An 18,727-nucleotide genomic window follows, 5' to 3' on the forward strand; every position below is an offset into this window, starting at 1 on the left:
AGATCTACCACAAAAGCTCCTTGGAACACTTCGTGTTGTTGAAGTTGCTTATTTACTCATTATTAATTGTAATGGTGCATGTTTACAATTAATAGGAAAGTCATGTTGTGAATTACATGATTATGATGTCTTTTTAATTTATTTGGTAAAATCTGTGATTTCCCAACTTAGTTTGATTGAGAATAGAGAGAAGTTGATGCTTTTATAAGTATTGAAATTTGTTTAATTTATATATAAATAAATTAGAAAGCCACATAAATTATACTAGTTTTCAGGTATTATGTTGCATTGTTTGTATTATTATTTGTGACTTAAATATATGTAAGAAAAAAAATATGTATATAACTTATTTTTTGTAATATTTTTATTAACTTTGATATTTTTGTCCAAATTTCATCTGTAAATTTGTATCACTGAGGTGTTCAAAATTATAAAAAAATAGATAGGATTGATGGACTATATTTTTCATTTCTAATGATAAAAGGGGTAGTACTAGGCTGTACAGATTTAAGAATGGTAGGTCAGAAGTTACTGTTCGGACAGTCGGTCAGAATAATTGAAGATTGGTTGTTGAAGAGTCAAAACATCAAGTACTTGATTGTGATGTTCCATAACTGTTTACAGTATTATTTTTGTAAGGATGCATTGTTTTTATATTTTAGTTGTATCCATTTTTTTCTCAGCCTACTTGCAATAAAAATGGATAGTTTGTAGCAAATTAAACACGTCTACTAGTTAACAGTCAATAAACTGAGAAACAATGAGTTTTTATTAAATAAGTAAAGGCCTAAAAAATTTATATAATTTGTTCTGAAATGAAACTAGAAGAGGCTTATTACATGAAAATCATACAATACAGAAATAGAAGCCAATGATGTTAATAAGATAATTATGAACAGTGCTCTTTTGCTGTCTGTATGTTATACTATGTTACTCAGGTATTCTTCTCTCTATACAAATCAAATTATAAGTGTTTACTGCTATGTCTTAGTTCAGTTAATTAAACAACAATAAATTTAATTTAAAATAATTAATTTTGGAATGACATTTTATATAATGGATGCAGACACACTGATACAGTGAAGAGTTATGATGTCAAATTAAACTTTTTTTTTTCAAACAAAAATTGAATAGCTTTTATTTCATCTTTAATTTATATTGTGGCCAGTGTATTAGCCAATATTTGAGGACTTCTCATTCAAGTATTTTAAAGTAGTGGAGCACTAAACATTTAAACCTTCTAGGAAGGCTTTGTGGGAGGTTTTAGGACAGTTTGCTACTGATCGTTACATTTCTCAATGTTTCACCACTGGTCATTTTACTACCAGTTCCAGCTTTATATAAGTTACTCATTATGGCTTAACAACTATTTAAGAAAATGACATATGTAAAGTAATGTCAAGGGACAACAGCTTTTCCAACACTTACTTGCACAGCTGCTGCTTCCATTAGTAATCAGTATTGCTATACCTGATCAATATTGCAAGCTTGACTGTGGCTAGAAGTTTCTATGGCATGATAGCAAGGACGATGGTAACAAACAAATTTTAATACTTGCAACAGCCACAGGTCTGTATAACATTAAGGAGGCAAAAAAAAAGAAAAAGCTCAGATCTTTTATCACTTTAAATAAAATGTTTCACAACATGAGAGCCTTTTTCATTTTGAAGGAGCATTTCTCTAATAAACTGATATTTAAGAAATATTAACTAATGTTTTACTGACTGAAGTGTTTGTCTAATGAATTAATACTGATGAAGTATTTTAAATTTATGATCATAAATAAAATATGTAAAGGAAATTATGACATAAAATTATCAGGTAGAGAACTGACCTGGTTGTTAAATACCCTAGTAATGAAGAGACTAGTTGCAAAATGTCTGGGAATAAAATGTTCAATAATGAACTGTCTGGTCACCCCTTTGGCATGCTCTACCAGAAAATTTTGAAATCTTTCACATTGTGGCATGCATTCAAGTGTAGTTTTGATAATAATTTAATATAAATTTAACATCTTTCAAATACATTAATTCTTATCCTTTTCTGTTTGTTTAACAAGTGAAATGACAAACTCAATAATTTTATATTTGTAGATCTTTATTTTACTTGCAAGTTATTAAGTCTTTCTTTTTTATTTCAAAAACAAATATCAAATGCATCATTAACAAGGAGATTTTGACTACTGATAAGTCTGTAGCACATTCATATTACTGTCGATGGTGAGAAAATATTCTGATACTTGAATAATTATGTTCATTGAATATAATTTTTAAATTTATCATATTAAAACAGTACACTTAAATGAATTAGCTTGTTTGGCAAAGATAACAGTAATGCCATTTTGAATGGTGAAGTCCAGGGTCATCAGTACATCTTGCCCCCCGCTAGTAAAGTGATAAATCTACAGATTTACAATGCTAAAATCAGGGGTTCAATAGCCTGAGGTGGCTTTGCTATGAGAAAAACACACAGTACGTCTTTGTTAGCATTGCTGTGTTTTTTTATGACTTATAGCTGTTGTGATAGTAAAGTTAAGTACAAAATTAAATGTGTTAGTAAATATCAATCTAGTTGAAACTGGCTGAAGATCTAAGGTAAAAAGTATTCATAATAAAAGAATTGAAATTCTAGTATAGATAGAAGTATTTTTAAGGTTTTCTGAAAATAACCTTTCATAATAAAATGTGAATATTTCATAACCTAAAAGTTATAAAAGTATTGAACCAAATTCTGTGAGTTTATTTAAAGCCAAAAACACTTTTATAATGTTTTTCTCAAAATTATACGCAGTTTGGCAAAACAACAACAACAAAAACAAACATCAAGAGATATCTGTGACCCCTTCCTTTCCTTCTTTGGAAGTGCAGACATGGTTATAATTATTTTTGCAGTTAGAAGTGAAAACTGATTTTAGTTTGTTTTTGAAATTACTGTGTAACTCAATCATGGTTGGAATGCTGTTTGATATCATGAACACTTAAGTTCCTCTATTGAAAGTATTGAGTGATATTGATGCTTCTAAACAGAACACAAGAGAATAACAAAAGTAATCATATATGTTATCAAATGGTAAATGACAAAACTATTTTAATTTTTCTGTATTGTGTACATAAATACATCCTTCTTGAACCTAATTTAATTTTTGCTCATCTATATAATAATATTAGAAATCTCAAAACATTTGTCCAGTATTTTTTGTTTTTGTTAAGTGTAGTGATGATGGCAAGGATTATAATAATTTTACATAATAATAATGCAGTCACAGATTATATGAATAAATTTGTGTAGTTTTTATTTTGGTTTTGCTACTTTGCAAAGAATAGCTGAGCATATTGGTTTGTTTTTGTCTATCTGTCTCAGTCTTTTGAACAGATATCATAAAAATTAGAGGTTAGATTTTGATCAAACTTATGAAAAAGGTACCACATACAATGTACTAGAGTTGAATTAACTTTTGAAGGTCAAGGTATAAAGATCACTGGCCATAAAATGTCTTCCCCAACTTTGTGTCATGATATTTTAGTATGGGATGAATGAATATTGACTTGACTTATACAACAGATGCTAAAACAAACTTTAGAGCTGATTAATGACATGAGAGGAACTTAAACTTATATGACACAATGATTAATACCATAGATGCTAAGATATCTACAGTCAGTCAAAGACTGTTTGACATCTATGCTCATAAACAATATATGAGGGAACAAGTGAGATACAATATCTTACCTCCACACTTGACACTAGCCTTTCACCTACCACTTCTTCATATCCACATTTAAATGATTGCACAGCAGCTCTCCACCAACACAACAGTTATTGTAATCAGCTCCCTCTCCACATTTGTATTAGTTAATTGTTTCTTGATTGGTAGAAGTACTGTACAGAGGAGCTTGTTTTTGATTGCAAATTTGTCAATGTTTTTCTTTATATTACAGACTTGGTTTTTATTTATTTATCTGTTTACAGGGATGGTTTTGCTAGTGTATTGTGAATCTCATTCTGTAGTGAGTGGTGCTTGAAGAATCTGCACTGTTCATTCTGTCACCATGCATAATGTCTATTACATTGTAGCTCTTCCAACTGCAAACCTGATGTACAATTCCATATGCCAACAGGTGTTGGTTGTGTGTTTCTACTCAGTTGTCACATATATCAAATAATTACAATGCAGGATTAGGTTATGCACACTGTAGAGATGGGGTGTTTTTTCTGTAGGACTGCTAGTATTTCTCTCTAGTTGTCTTTTGCATCATAAATGTGTTCATCTCAGAGTGTATACTTATGGGAATACATGAGCAAAGCAGTCATGGTAAGGTATTAGTAAGAGATGGTCCAGCTATGTAAGCCCTCACTTGTTCTAGTTAGTATCCTTTCTACTGCTGTGGAATAGATGAAAAATGCTCAATAATACCTGGTTTATGACTCTTCCTAATGACTACTGGATATTGGTTCCTGGCAGATCCAGTGGTGCTTGTAGCTAAACAAGCACATGTGTTTGTACTTGTGTATGGTCAGGTATTCTCCTTCTTCTGCAGACTAGAAGAACCATACCTAGTGGTGCCAAGTTTTGGACTGGAGATATTATCCCACCAAGGCTTTCCTCTTTCCTACCATCTGCTGGATGTTGGTTCAAGGTGGAGTAGGTGTTTATTTAGGTTGGAAATGTGTGCAAGTGGAGACAGATTTTGGTATGGAAGCTTGCCTTTCCAACTAATTTAAGTTTCAAGATGAAGAGAAAGGTAATTTTCTGTTTACTGTGAGACTGATCTACAATTCTAGATACTGTAAGGTGTTGGAAGAGGTTAAATTATCACTAGGGTCTGTTACACCCTGGCCACTTGAAACCCAGGGGTACCATTAATCAGTAATATGTATTATGGGATACTTTCTGCCTTTTGTGTTCAGGATGAAAAGAAGCAAAGAGTGTATCTGGATCAGATGCAGTGCAGTCTCCAACTGAAGTGGGATATTTTTTTTGTTGGTTTCTTTGAGTACATCCTAAAGGGGGGTTCATTTTTTCACTGGCCCTCTACCGTTTCATTGTAGGATTCTAGGTATTTTGTGAGAGGAGGTAAGTTTTTCTATCAGAAGTTAACGTTAACATTTTCTTAAGCTGAGAATGTATTTCTGATAGATACTTATTTTCGCAAATATTCCCACCCATTCTCCCCACCTCTGGTGATATGTGGTGTAGAACTTTGACCAATTTCTAAGTGATTAATGAGTGTAACTGTTGAGAGGGCACTGGTGAGAATATTGCATATCTACATATAAATGATTATTCAGCAGCAGGACATGGAAGGCTAGTGGTGAGCATTTGAAATTTATGCTGATAGAAAGAAGTACAAATTGAGAAAAACTATTTTGTGAACATAGATAAGTATCTGTCAGAAATGCATTTTCAGTTTAGGAAAATATTAACTTTATTCATTGAGAAAACAAAATATACAAATATTAAAAAAAAATTGTTAGGGTATATGTGGCTTTTACCACTACCTGTAGTGTGCTATAGTGCTTTCTTGGTATTTAGGGACATAGCACATATTTCACTTTGTGGTAGCTCATACTTAACACAGTAATCGCCATAATGTGATAGTTTGGGGGTATGTATTTTATAAATCAAAATTTACACTTCATATCATTGGTTTTTCTTTATGTAAAACTAGCTGATTAACATCAGGTAAGACCATAAAAGAAGCCTTGGTACACCAAATTTAATGAATGATAGTTTGTTGTTTTTTTGCCAAAAGTTAGTGATGCATTATTTAAAAAAAAAAGAATTTTTGTTAAATAGTATAAAAGTATAAGGTTTTGGGTTCAAAGTAGTTTGAATTTTGGAAAGCAGAACACATGCAAGTATTTATTTTGTATTTTACTATCACACACTGAATTGCAAAGAATAAACTACAACTTCAATGATATGATGAAATTCAAATATAGCTGTTTTCTTTCTATTTAGCACAGTTGTAAGCACTAAATAAGATAATGTTTATATTGATTTATAATTCTAGGATTGTTTCAAAAACAATGCATGTAAAACAAGACCACAGACCCAGGGCTAATATAATCATTAACATGCAATTGAATACATTTTATGGTTCAAGTTTGTAGTGTAGACACAGTAGTGTTTTGTATATAAAGAAAAACCCTATTGTGTGTGTTGTTATAAGTATATAATAAATAATTTTAGATCAGTAATGATTTTTATTTTATGTTCATAATCTGTTTGGACACAAACTAACACGTAACAGGGAATTTTGTTTTTACTCATTTTTACGTATGTTTTTGAGTTGTTTTTGTTTACATTAATAATAGTATCACACTATCACTTATGTGAAGCATTATTATAAATGATTCCTTCCATCTTATTAAGCAAACTTTTTAAGGTACTAGGCAAATTCTATGCTTTTATTACCTATAAGAACCCTCTTAGTTTTAAACATTATCTGTTAGTGGTAGAAGTTACATAAATAATTATATAGTTTTTTTTTATTAAGAAATGTTCTTAGAGCAAAAGGTGACACAAACATTAGTATAGTGTACAAGTTAAATAATTCTGCTGTTCCAAGATATTTTTAAATTAGCAGGATTATAAAATAGTTGAGCAAAATATACAGTGTTTAACATTTTTTGCTACTCTTTATTTATAAAGACAACAAAAATTATGGAGACATTACTATTAGTAAAAGTAATATTGATCATGATCTTAAGCAAAAGTAAACGATACTGCTAAGTTAGAAAAGAACTACACAAAAGAATGTTTAATAATGCCTTAATATTGCAGATTTTATTAGCATCTGAAATTTTTTTAATATTCTCTCAGCTTGATTTTCTGAATAAGAAAACATGAATTAGTTATAAATTACAAGCCTCACAACAGTCTTTGAATGTTGGGGTAACACTAGGATAAACAGTTTATATATTTGGCATTTAGCTAAAAATGATTTTCAAACACGTATTAAAAGCAGCTTCTACATTTGATAGCACTGGCATTGAAAACAACATGAACTAATTTCCACACTTTTTGAAATTTGGATAGAAGTGAATAAAACTTAAAACATAAGTAACATATACAAGACAGGCAATTGTTAAGTTTTCTACTTATATTTCAGGCAGCTTGGCAATGGATGATGGAGGTTCATCTCTGCTTGATGTGATCAGGTAGATTTCCATTTATTCATTGAAGAAAAAATCAAAAAACTACTGTTTGGATGTGGCTTTTACTGCTATGTGTAATGCTTTTTGTATTTAGGAACATGGCACATTTATCATAGTGCATAATAAACATGATAACTACCATAACTTGACAGCATCAGTTAGTCAAGCATAAGTGATATGATTGGACATAATTATAATGTTAATTAAAAGAAAAAGGAATTGTAGTTTTCAAAAGGTTCAGAACATTAACTTTCTGGTGCATATGGTACCTTATTTGTAGAATTGATATCTTCCTGTGTTTCATTTGTTATTCAAATAGTATTTGAAGGTGATTTTTTTTTGTCTTACTATAATCTAAAAATAATGATAATTTAACAAAGTCAGCCTAGGACTTAAAAAAACACCATTTGAAAAAAGCCCAACAAAAACAAAATGTCAAAGGAAGGGTAAAGACAGTAATGAGTAATTTTCTACTTTTGCCTAAGAGAACTTAACATTTTTAAATAGTTTTATTTCTAAATAAAAGTTCCGACACTGAACATTTTACAGTGAAGTGTAGGTCAAGTTACATATCATGCGTGGGACTTTAGGAGTGTGTGTGTAGTGTGCACACACACACACACATACATACATACACATTCTCCAAAGAATGTTTTTTGTATGGCTTAATATTAGAAAGTGCTTGTATGTAATGGTTAAGAAGCAAGGAGAATTAGTTTATTTTGTGACAAGGTGTTTTCAAGTACTGAAGTTAACAGTACTTTGTAATAATGTTTTGTAAATATATTTCTGGGAACTAAGCTTTTCTGTCGAGTTTGTTTAAAAATGAAGTAGTAGTTAATTAAGAATTAGTATATTAAATGTTTGAAATGAGTTCTTGATGCAAATCATAAGGTCTTCTCAGTTGTGCTCTGTATACATACTGTTTTTAATATATAAAGAACTTACCACCAAATGTTTAAAAGCAGATGCATTTTTGGAAAGGATGTCAAAATAAATAACTACATTTATTGGTTATAATATTAATAATGAATAAATTATATAATCAAATAGTTACAATTGCAATCTCAGTCAAATTATTTTTGTCTAAACATTAGGTTAAGCAAAAGTGATGAAAATGTACATTGATATCAGTATTATAAGTAAAAACGAAAATGTCATGGAAACTATATACTATTAAGCATGGAGAGAGAGAGGTTATAGTTTGGGGGTGTTTTGGTATAAAAACATTGGGGTATTTATAAAAAAGAAAATGTCATGGAAACTATACTATTAAGCATGGAGATAGAGAGGTTATAGTTTGGGGGTGTTTTGGTATAAAAACATTGGGGTATTTATAAAAAAGAAAATGTCATGGAAACTATATACTATTAAGCATGGAGATAGATTATTGTTTGAGGGTGTTTTGGTATATATATATTGGGGTGTGGAATCATGGATGCAATAAGTAAAATAATTATAGTGTTCTACCAACTGAATACTTCATTTTCTTTAAGCATTGTTTACATTGATAATTGTCATATAAACAAATTAATTAATTAAAGTTATGACTAAATTGATATCTTGAAAATAATCAACTAATGAAAACTGATGTTTCTTATTATTACAGCACTTATGTTTGCCCAGTCATATAATCTAAGCTTCATTGGTATTTAAAAATATAGTTCAATTGTAAGTTCATTTTAATATTAAATGCCAAACTGTATTAACTTCAAAACTTTATAGTGGTAGTATGTGTTTATGTGGACCCTGGATAACTAGAAGACTAGCAACCTTCAAGAAACTTACACAAGTATGTAATAAAATACATATTCAACACAGTAACTCTTGTAATCACCCATATTTCCGTAATTTATAATGTGAACAAAATTATTGTAAAACTTAACAAATGAATAAATGTATGATATTGTCAAACCTCTAGTTTTTATGATTATGAGTTCAACTTTGCTCAAGTTATAGTTATCAAATGATAAATTTATACTTACAATTGAAAAAAATGTCATATGTATTAAAGTTTCTCACATCATATGTAGTTTTTGTACTGAATAATAATGCTTTTGTGTCAGAGTTTAGTAAATGGAACATACTCTTAATGATTCACAATTTTATATTTTTAGTAATAATATAGAAGAAAATTGTTTATTACATGGAATTTTTGTCCTCATCTGTAGTTCAGTCTTTGTTGACCCAGTTATTTTGAAATGTCCTTTTTTTAATGGTTCATTATATGATGGTACATTATGCCAGTTCTATCTTTGCCCTTGTTGTTTGAATGATTATGTATTTTCAAAAGTATCAGAGTGTAGTTGAGATCTATAAGCTTCTGCATTTGGGTCATTGGTATTGGTAGATTATGTTCAAGCACATAAGGGTAGGAATTTGAGCCTTGAAAACCAGTTAGTCCTGTAATTTTGATGTAGTCTTGAATACACCGACCACTTTAACTTGTAGATATACTCTCCTAATCATATTTCTTAGTTACTTCCCATTTTTTTATTCTGTGTAAACCTGTAAAGGACAAAACAATAAACATAAACTATATGCAAATATTTTCTTTTGTTATGACAGAAAAGTTTTTTTTTTAGGTACATCTAATATTATTTACTTCTCTTTTAAATGGTTCCCAATTACTGGTTAAGTGATGAATTTTATAGATTAAAATTTTGATTATATTTTCTTTAAATGTAATTGAAACAGAACTGTCCCATTCAAAATACAAAACAGAAAAACATGATAAATATGAACCTCAAAGTTGTCTCTTATTTTATGTAACAGTATCTAAGAAAGGTAGCATAAACAGTTGTTCAGATTCCATTGTAAATTTAATGTTTTTGTGGTTTTTTTTTTATTAAGGTAGTTTAAAAATTGTTCTTCCTGCTCATAGAGTAGTTGAGCTAAGTTAGGTAAATTAGTGATGTTTATGCCAGTTGGATAAACTTTGTACTGTTATACACTCCAGTGTGATTTATGAATACCACTACTTTAAGTGCAGAAGCTTATATAACACTTTTACATTCTTTGATAGATTGTTTACATTTTGATACCTTCACAAGTGTATCAAAGAGCGTTCGCACAACAGAAGATAAATCCAGCATTATGTATCACATTAGTACAGAATATAATGAACTGCTGAGAAAAGAAATTCAACATAGTTGAACCACTAAAGACTGAGTGTATAAGGAAACTTTACCAATAAAGAAGTTGAAACCAAAACAGAACTAAATGGTTATTAATTCTAGACTGTTATTAGAACTATAACTGTTAATAAAAGGGCAATAAACTATTGAACTTTAATGTATTAATCTCTACCAGTGTTACATAATATTATAGTGAATGCAAAAAAAATTGTGAGAACTCATTATTGGATGAGCATTTATGCACTTCTTTAATGTTGATTTTTCTGTTGAAGAGAATGTTTCATAAATAAACATATACTTTTTTTTAATGAATTATCTGTGTAACCAGGACACCTAAGGGACTTTTTCTAATTTTTATTTTTTTTTTCTGCAGTGATCCGCTTCTTCTCCAGTCCTTTTTGGAAGGTGAAACACAACATTTGGGAAAAGTGAGTGTTATTCATCATAACCTTGAATTTTTAAATTCACAGGAGAGCAAAGCTGTCTGCTGTTTTCGAAATTAATTTTTAAATTAAAAAGTATTATTAGTGTTAAAAAATCTCCATTAGGGAAAAAAACACTTTCACAAAAATTGTATGTCATAAATAACTACAGAAATAATTTCATAAGTTTAATTCTTTAAGCCTTAACTAAAGTTTTAAAGATGTTTTTCTTTGTGCAGTTTTCAGATATTGTAGTTAAAGCTACTTGTGTTTTACCAAGGCAGTAGGCAACAGAGTCTTACCTGTATTTATGTTTATATTTGTTTAATGTGTATATTTAAATGTTATATATCTATATATTTTACTGCATGGTTATAGGAGATGTGTCAATTTAATTTTAATATATTGACATTTTCAGACTCAAGAAGATGGAAAAGTCTCAAAGTTAATGATATCTGCCTCCCAGCCATCTGGTCAAGAGCATGTAAGGTCTTCTGATGTTGTTCAGACACAGGGCCTTTTTCCAGCTATTGGTCTGAAACCGTCCTTGGAGTCTATGGGATACAGCTTTCATGGTGCCATAGTTACATCAATTCCCAATTCTTTAGGGATGGGAACCCCTTTGATTAGTGGAATTCCAGTTTCTTCTGCAACTAATACTCTTCTGCGACTTTCTGCCGATCCATCTATGCAGCAGAATTTTTCTTTAACAGATGCAGCATCATTCCGAGTGTCATCTTCACCAGCTGTCACCACTTTCCAGTATCTACAATCTCAAGCAGGCTTGGTGATTCCTCCTCCTCTCTCAGCATCTGGTGCAACCATTCACCATGTACCTTCTCCTGGTGGTGCCACTATCCATCACATTCCATCTTCAGTACAGTCCCAACACCATCGACCTTCATCAGCTCCAGCACCACAGATTGCCACTCCCTCCCCTTTTAATGTAAAATCTCCAGGCCAAGGACCTCCATCAGTCCACAGTCTGCCTCCTCAGTCACCAATTCAGCAGATCCGTTCTCCAAAACAATCCCATACTTCTTCTCCTGTACCTTCTTGGTCTCCAGCACCAAGTGCATTATCATCAGCTTCTGTTCGTGGGCCAGGTAAACCACAGGTGTTTTATACATCTGGTGCTGTTAATCCAGTAATTCCATCTTTAGTCAATCAGAAAAGTCAGCAACTGCCTCAGGCTCCTCTCCAGAAACAAAATCCAGGAAAGGCACAAACTATAAGTAATTCACTTACGACAGCACAAATGCAAGTTCCCAGACCTGTTGTTCAAATTCTTGCTCCTCAACAAAATGCTGTAGGTATGCCAAGGGCTTTGCATAGCTCTGGTCGTCCCATTCAGCCAAAACCTCAACAAATTTTACCAAAGCCTACTGTTACTTCTAATCAGTTCTCTGCTTCTCTCTTAAAATCAAACAGTAACAGTGGGTCCTCCTCAGTTCAGCCAAGCCAGGGTCCTGTCAATATTGGCCTCAATGGTCCAATTAATGGTCCACCTTTGGTTCTGGGACAAAGCCAGCCTGGGATGATAGCTGGCCCTCAGGGAGCAATTGTACTTAATCAAATTATTCCAGGCCTTCCAGGACAAAATCCTATATTAATACAAGGAAATCTGGGAAGCCTTGGAGGTGTTCAGGGTGTTCAGTTAGCACTTCGACCACAACATCCTGGCTCTCTTACAGTCTCTACCAACTCAGGTCATGTTGTGGCTGCCAATAATTCTGCACTAGTAGCTGCTCTACAGAATTCTGGACAACCATCTCAGCACCTTTTGGACCAAGGTAAAAGTCCACTTGCAGGACAACAAACTTTATTCATTCCAAATACAATAACACAACAAGGCCTCCCCACTCAAGGTCTTACCTTGGCGGGCACTGGAATACCAAGTAACTCTATTGTACAGTCTTCAGCTCATCCACCTACAGTTTTGAATGCTCGACCCAACATTATACTGGCCCCACGGGTCATGGGATCCAATCAGTGTATTCAGCTTCAGCAAATTCAAACACCTCAAGGACCAATCACAGTAGCTCTGGCACCTGGTCAGACGATTACATTGCCACAACTCCAAACAGCAATTGGAGGAACTGTTTCTGTACCTAGTGTTCTTGCACCTGGTCAAAATGTTTTACCCAGTTTACCTGTACAGCATCCTTTGTCGCAGCCTCTTGTTCAACCTCAGCAACCACAGTTACATGATATTCAGACTCAGCAAATAGTGACTCCAGCCCTTCAACCCTTTTTACATAAAACAGAGCCTCAGAGTTATGTTCAAGTGTCCCAGAGCTCTCCTTCTCCTCAGGATGTACAGAATAAACAGAATATGCCTGTTCAGGTGAGCCTTACTCCAGAAACTTCTTCAGAATCCTCAAAGCCCACAAAAGTTCCTAGTGTTAATCTTGCAGAGCTTCTGAAAGAACATGGTATTTTAGATTCCACACCTCCATCTTCTCCAGTAGAATCCATTTCCCATGAAGAATCAATGGCAAAAAATGATGCCTTCCCTGTGATACCATCACTTCCATGTACAGTTGTGACCCACATGTCAGGTTCTCATTCAACATTTTCTTCCACAATCAGTTCCCAGGTAAAACATCAAATTTTTGTATTTGTTTAACCACATTTAAAGTTTTTGACACTTAAATGTGTTGGGAAAAGAAACTGGTGAACTTTAAATTAAACACTACAAAATAAAAATTTTAATCATAGTTCCTCAACACTTCTCATGTGTGCCTTGCATCATGCTGAGACAAAAAAGGAAAAAAAAAAGTCTGTGTCTTATTGCTATAAAATTCTAAAATACTGTGTAGTTACTTTAAAACTTCATAAAAATTGTTTTTTACATCATAAAAGTGTTGTATTTGTAGTTAAGGTGAGATAATAACATCTCACTTTATGGCTGGTATTTTACAGTTTTTTTTATGTTAAACAAAAAAAACAAATAACATTACAACTATTAAAACCAGGTTTTTAGCATTGTAAGTCCCCTGACTTACTAATGAGCCACCAAGAGGCAGGTATGTCACAGCTGAATAAAATTGATAAATTATTTTGTATCATAATATAATAACTTTTAAAAGTACTAGGTTATAATTTAAATTTGATAGATGTATGAAAAATGTTTATTTTGTATTATATGTTTGTTCTTGGTGTTTATATTTTTACCAAACATTTCTATCCATCCTAAGTGTCATATAGCATGCAGCTAGCGAGCTTTGATACAGTAAGTCTCTTGGTGTTGCTATTTTTCTATTTTATTTGAGAGCATGAAAGTCAGTTTTTCCTTCAAAGTTAAAAGTTGCTCTTAATTTGTCCTAGCATATGATTATGAAAGGATTTGTTCTTTTTGAACTCCTTCACTGATTAAATACATAACCTAATGTCAGTTTTCCAGTTGCTTTTTAAAATGATCAGTAGTATATACATGAGGTAGAAATTTCCAATCCAGGTACTTGAGGGTCAATACTTTAACTACTCTTAAAGGTCAAAGGAAACTTAAAGACTTGTTAACCTAGGGTTGGGCTGCTGATTCAGTATAATTTAGAAAGCTAAAATCATGGAAAGTGAGATGAATTATAGTATAAAAACATTACAGAAAATTTTAAACTGAAGGAAAAAGTTATAAGAAAACTCTTCTAGGTCTGACTAATAATTTATTTAAAGTGTTTGAAAAACAACAGTGTCCTATATTTAAACCAATTAATAAGGTATAGTACATTTTAGATAATACTAAGGTAAGAACCAGTAATGGAAAAAACAGGAACCTATAAAATTGAATGTGAATATGGAAATATTTATATTGGACAGATTAAACTTAATTTAAAGTATTTTTAATGAAGCATTATCAATATGTAGGAAATAAGAAAAGTTGAAAATTCAGCCATAGTAGAATATGTATGCAAAATATAGAATATGGTTTTGAAGAATGACTATAATATTGACTCAAGCAAAAGGTATTATAGAACAATAATATTTGTGAATCCTTGGAAATAATTAAATATAAAAAAGATAATGTATTATTAAATAGAGATAAAGGTCCTGCAAATATTTATGTAAAATGTTGAGTGACCTCAACCTCTAAACGGTTCATGTTGGAATTGTAAAACTCTACATAGATCATATAATACAAATGTGTCTTGCAACTCACTACTGAAGATGACATTGCTACATGAAAACATGTAGAATTAACTTTCTAGAGGTCATAGATTGACCTTAATTAAAATATTTTTAATTGTTTACCTATTTTAATATTTTGTGTTATATATTATTTTAGTGTTATACACAAGAAATAATACTTGTGATCCTAAGTTATTGTAATGATTTGTCTTAATTAATCATTTTTAAATCCATTGTTTCCATTATATGAACCATATCAGTAAATAAAGTTTTTGTAGTAATGGCATATTCTCAGACTGTATGGTTGAAGGGAAAAAAAAAGGTATCTTACATTTTTGTTTCAAAAGTAAACTTAACCTGTTTTGAAGTGCTTGTTAAATGTGTGTTTTTACAGACTGATGAAAGCTAGAGATGGGCAACTAATTTGCTTAATTGATTTGATCATTCGCCTATGAGTTTTCACGATGTTGATTAGTGTTGTGTGAAAGAATATATTAACTGAAATTACAACTAAATCGATTAATGCCATGAAAATATTCAACTAATCAAAGTTAGTGTTTCTAGTTATTCCAACTACCTAAGTAATTGAAATATTGCCATTATGGTTTCTCATTGTTATTTTTGGTTAATTCAGAGTTGTTTATTGTAATGTAATAGTTTCATAACTTGTGAAAAGAATTAACTACCTGGAATTAGTGTTTTCAATAATAGCTATTTTCAGTTATTCATGTTTCAAGCAAGGATATTCAAATAAATAATGAGCCTGATGATTAACTGATTATCATATTCCAGTAATTTTTGTAGCCTAGTGATTAGCATTCTCAAACTGTGAATGTGAGGGTTTATAGTTTGTGTACTGTTCCCACAGAAGCATGCTGTGCATTTTGGGTTCATAGGTCTGCTATAAGAACCAGTAGTCAAACTTCTGTTTGGTCAAACAAGAGCAACGAGTTGATGGTGGATATTGTTGTTCAGTTATCTTCCATCTGTTTTAAACTAAAGTAGATATAAGGTAACTGAACAAGAACATCCACCATCATCTCATATTGCTCATGTTTAAGCAACTAGCTCTTGTGTAGCTTTTGTACAAAAGAAAATTCTAAAAAGTAGACAAACAATGCATCTGTGTAGATTTGAGACAGAAATTTTGGTTGAAAAATAAGTAGGATCACAGTTTTAAAATAATATGTTTCAGTTATAATTCTTTCACAAAATTGTCCACTTATTTTACAGTGGTTTTTAGCTGATACATTTTCAAGGTTTATACTGCATATGTAGCTTGTTGAGATTCTTAAAATCTTGTAAACAGACTTATTGGCAATGCAAAAAATATTTATGGCTTGGAGCTAGGTGAATATTCTAACAGCAAAGCTGTTATTTAATCAGTATGTGTATATTTTTCATGATTGTATTGGAGAAATAAAGCAACCGATATAGTTTATTAACCTTGCATGTGTTTAATCACAACACTAACTATATGTAAAAATTAAGTAATCAAATGTACTTGCTTGTTAGGGAAAATTTATTTGATTGAAAATGAAGAAAAAAGAAACAAGTTATTAGATAGAAGCATATAACAAATCTGGATGGAATATCATGCAAAGTAATAATATCCAAGGTTTCTTCCAGTCAATTGGTGTTATAAGATATTTTAGCATTTCCAGTGGTATTAAACTTATTCTAATAAACATAAAGTTGTAATCTTCTATATTTTGATGAATACTATATTTTTAGCATGTACATTTAAAGTACAAATACACATAACTATATATATTTACATTTGAAATAATCTTTATGGTATAAAGAGTTTGTGCTTATAAAATATTATAATTTTTCCAAAATTTAAGCATACTTGTAACTTTAAGACGTCCAAAAGGCAAAGAAAAACTCAATTTTTTTGTTTTGTTTTAGGTCTATTATTCAGTTCCTTCCCATGCTCAGTTTTCTGTGGCTCAAGATGACTCTGTGATTATACAACAACCAAATCAACCATCAAGTGGAGCAGTAGGAACAAGTGTGGTTATGAGTTCGCAATATAACAGTACTTTTGCAACTGACTCTGGAAGGGTCCAGAGTGGACACTCTGCTTTGCTTGAAAGACTCAATGTAGCCCCTGCTATTCAGGTTCCAGACTTAATTACATCAATAGCCCTTGCTTCTTCTGAAAGTCCTTCAGTGTCATCAACACATGAAAATAATTGTGTTTCATCCAATGCTTCACCTGCACGCTTCTACCTCTGACAGTTCAAAGCATTAATAACAGTATAGTTCCTGTTAGTAGTCAGTTTCAACAAGGTTTTGTCACATTACCTGTTATTTCGTCTAATACAGATCCAAGACTATCTGCTGTATCAGCAGTTCCTTTTACTGCTAGTTGTGTTACTACAGATACAGTACTCAGTGCGGCTTCCATAATAAGTGGTAATAATGTTAATCGTGTACTAGTTGGTGTCCAGCCAATACAACTTCCTGCTAATACAACCAGTACTTTGGTAGCAAGTGTGAAACAGCCAGTGCCTGCAGGAGTTCCAGGAAATGTAGGAGTAACAGCTGCGACACCTTCATTATCTGATGCAAGCTCCGATTCTTCTGTTATTTATAATAACCCTGTGCAGAAAACATTTTTGTCTCCAAACCAACTTCATAGTCTACCAGATTCAAATAGTAAAAATATGGGAGGCCCTTCTCTTCAAGGACAGACAATCCCTTTAACTTTAAAAAGTCAACATGTGAGATTGAATTTTTATTCTGTAGTTTTTGTTAATTTAATTGAAATCCCAGAATAAGAGAATTAAACATAACACATATATGTATAAGAAATTTCTGATTGCTTTTTTACATCATTTCATACTGATCTTACAATGTGAAACTGTTATTAGAATGATTTATATATGAAATACTGAAGGTTTTTCCTTGTTGAGTTAGGGCTCATGTTATCAACAAAACATGTGACTCAAAATTTTGAATATCCTTGTTGCATTGCAGAAGATTTTCCACTTAAGCAAGCATCAGGGGCTATGACATAACCTTTTTAGCACTATTTATACCATTAACTATTTATTAATCCTGTAACTATCTATACCATTATTAGAATTTCTGTAACTTAGTCAGAAGGTCTTACTTGCACAGTTTGTATTTAGCATGTCAGGTGAACTTGTTTCATTGTTAGCCCTGATTATTTAACATATTTTTATCACTGTGTAGTGATATTCACTGATTGATACCAGTCGTTTGGATGTTTAATTTGTATGATGCTAAACCGTTTCAAATGAAGATTGATCCTTTGCTTAGCATAGTCACCTTCAGAGGATGCAGAGATGGATTTGTCTGCTAGCTTTAATCTTGACAGCACTTTTGCTGGTTCCATTTCATATTTTTTCTGGTGTATTATATTTTCACCATAATGTCTACTTCCATTTTGGTTTGAAGTGTTTGTGTCACATGAGATGTTTTCAGTACTTTAGTCTTTTGTTTATCCCATCTTCTCCTGTTATTGGGGTTGTAGATGTTTCTGAAAACTTAACTTTATATTCATGCCATTCATATTCCTCTTATACTCTTTCTTAAACTTTTGGCCCACAGTTTGGTTACTGAAGATGGGAGTGAGAAGTTGATCTTTTACTTATTTTTTTCTACTTCAACCCCAGTGTCAGTTTTTTCCCTGCATGTTATGACTTAAGACATTATTCTTTTGCACTGTTGTTAGCTGTTTTTGTTTTGTTTTGTTTATTTTCAGGTAGGGTATTTTTTCCACTGCCACTTGGCTCATATTCCTCTGACACATTCACCCATCAGGCTTTATGTTAAGGCACTTTTTAAATATTACTCTAATTTCTGTGCTAACAGAAACAACAGGACAGTGATCTTAGATCTTTCCTA

At 31.7% G+C, this 18,727-nt stretch overlaps 1 protein-coding gene across 5 annotated transcripts in view; it reads left to right on the forward strand.

Moving 5' to 3' along the window:
* LOC143241846 (uncharacterized) overlaps nucleotides 1–18,727 on the forward strand; it is a 67,743-nt gene that overhangs the window by 10,590 nt on the left and 38,426 nt on the right. For 2 of the 5 annotated variants that reach the window (XR_013022304.1, XR_013022308.1), the window contains exons 3-6: nucleotides 7,116–7,164; nucleotides 10,672–10,726; nucleotides 11,139–13,319; nucleotides 16,760–17,577. Coding sequence is in view for 1 of the 5 variants with exons in the window: in XM_076485139.1 (XP_076341254.1) it covers nucleotides 17,521–17,577 (57 nt within the window). In the remaining 4 variants the exon portion in view is untranslated. Of the gene's footprint in view, nucleotides 1–7,115; nucleotides 7,165–8,886; nucleotides 8,954–10,671; nucleotides 10,727–11,138; nucleotides 13,320–16,759; nucleotides 17,578–18,727 lie in introns of those variants that run through there. The other 3 variants (XR_013022312.1, XR_013022309.1, XM_076485139.1) reach the window with 3 other exon arrangements.

The sequence above is a fragment of the Tachypleus tridentatus genome, chromosome 2 (genome assembly GCF_004210375.1).
Source record: "Tachypleus tridentatus isolate NWPU-2018 chromosome 2, ASM421037v1, whole genome shotgun sequence".
Lineage (NCBI taxonomy): Eukaryota > Metazoa > Arthropoda > Merostomata > Xiphosura > Limulidae > Tachypleus > Tachypleus tridentatus.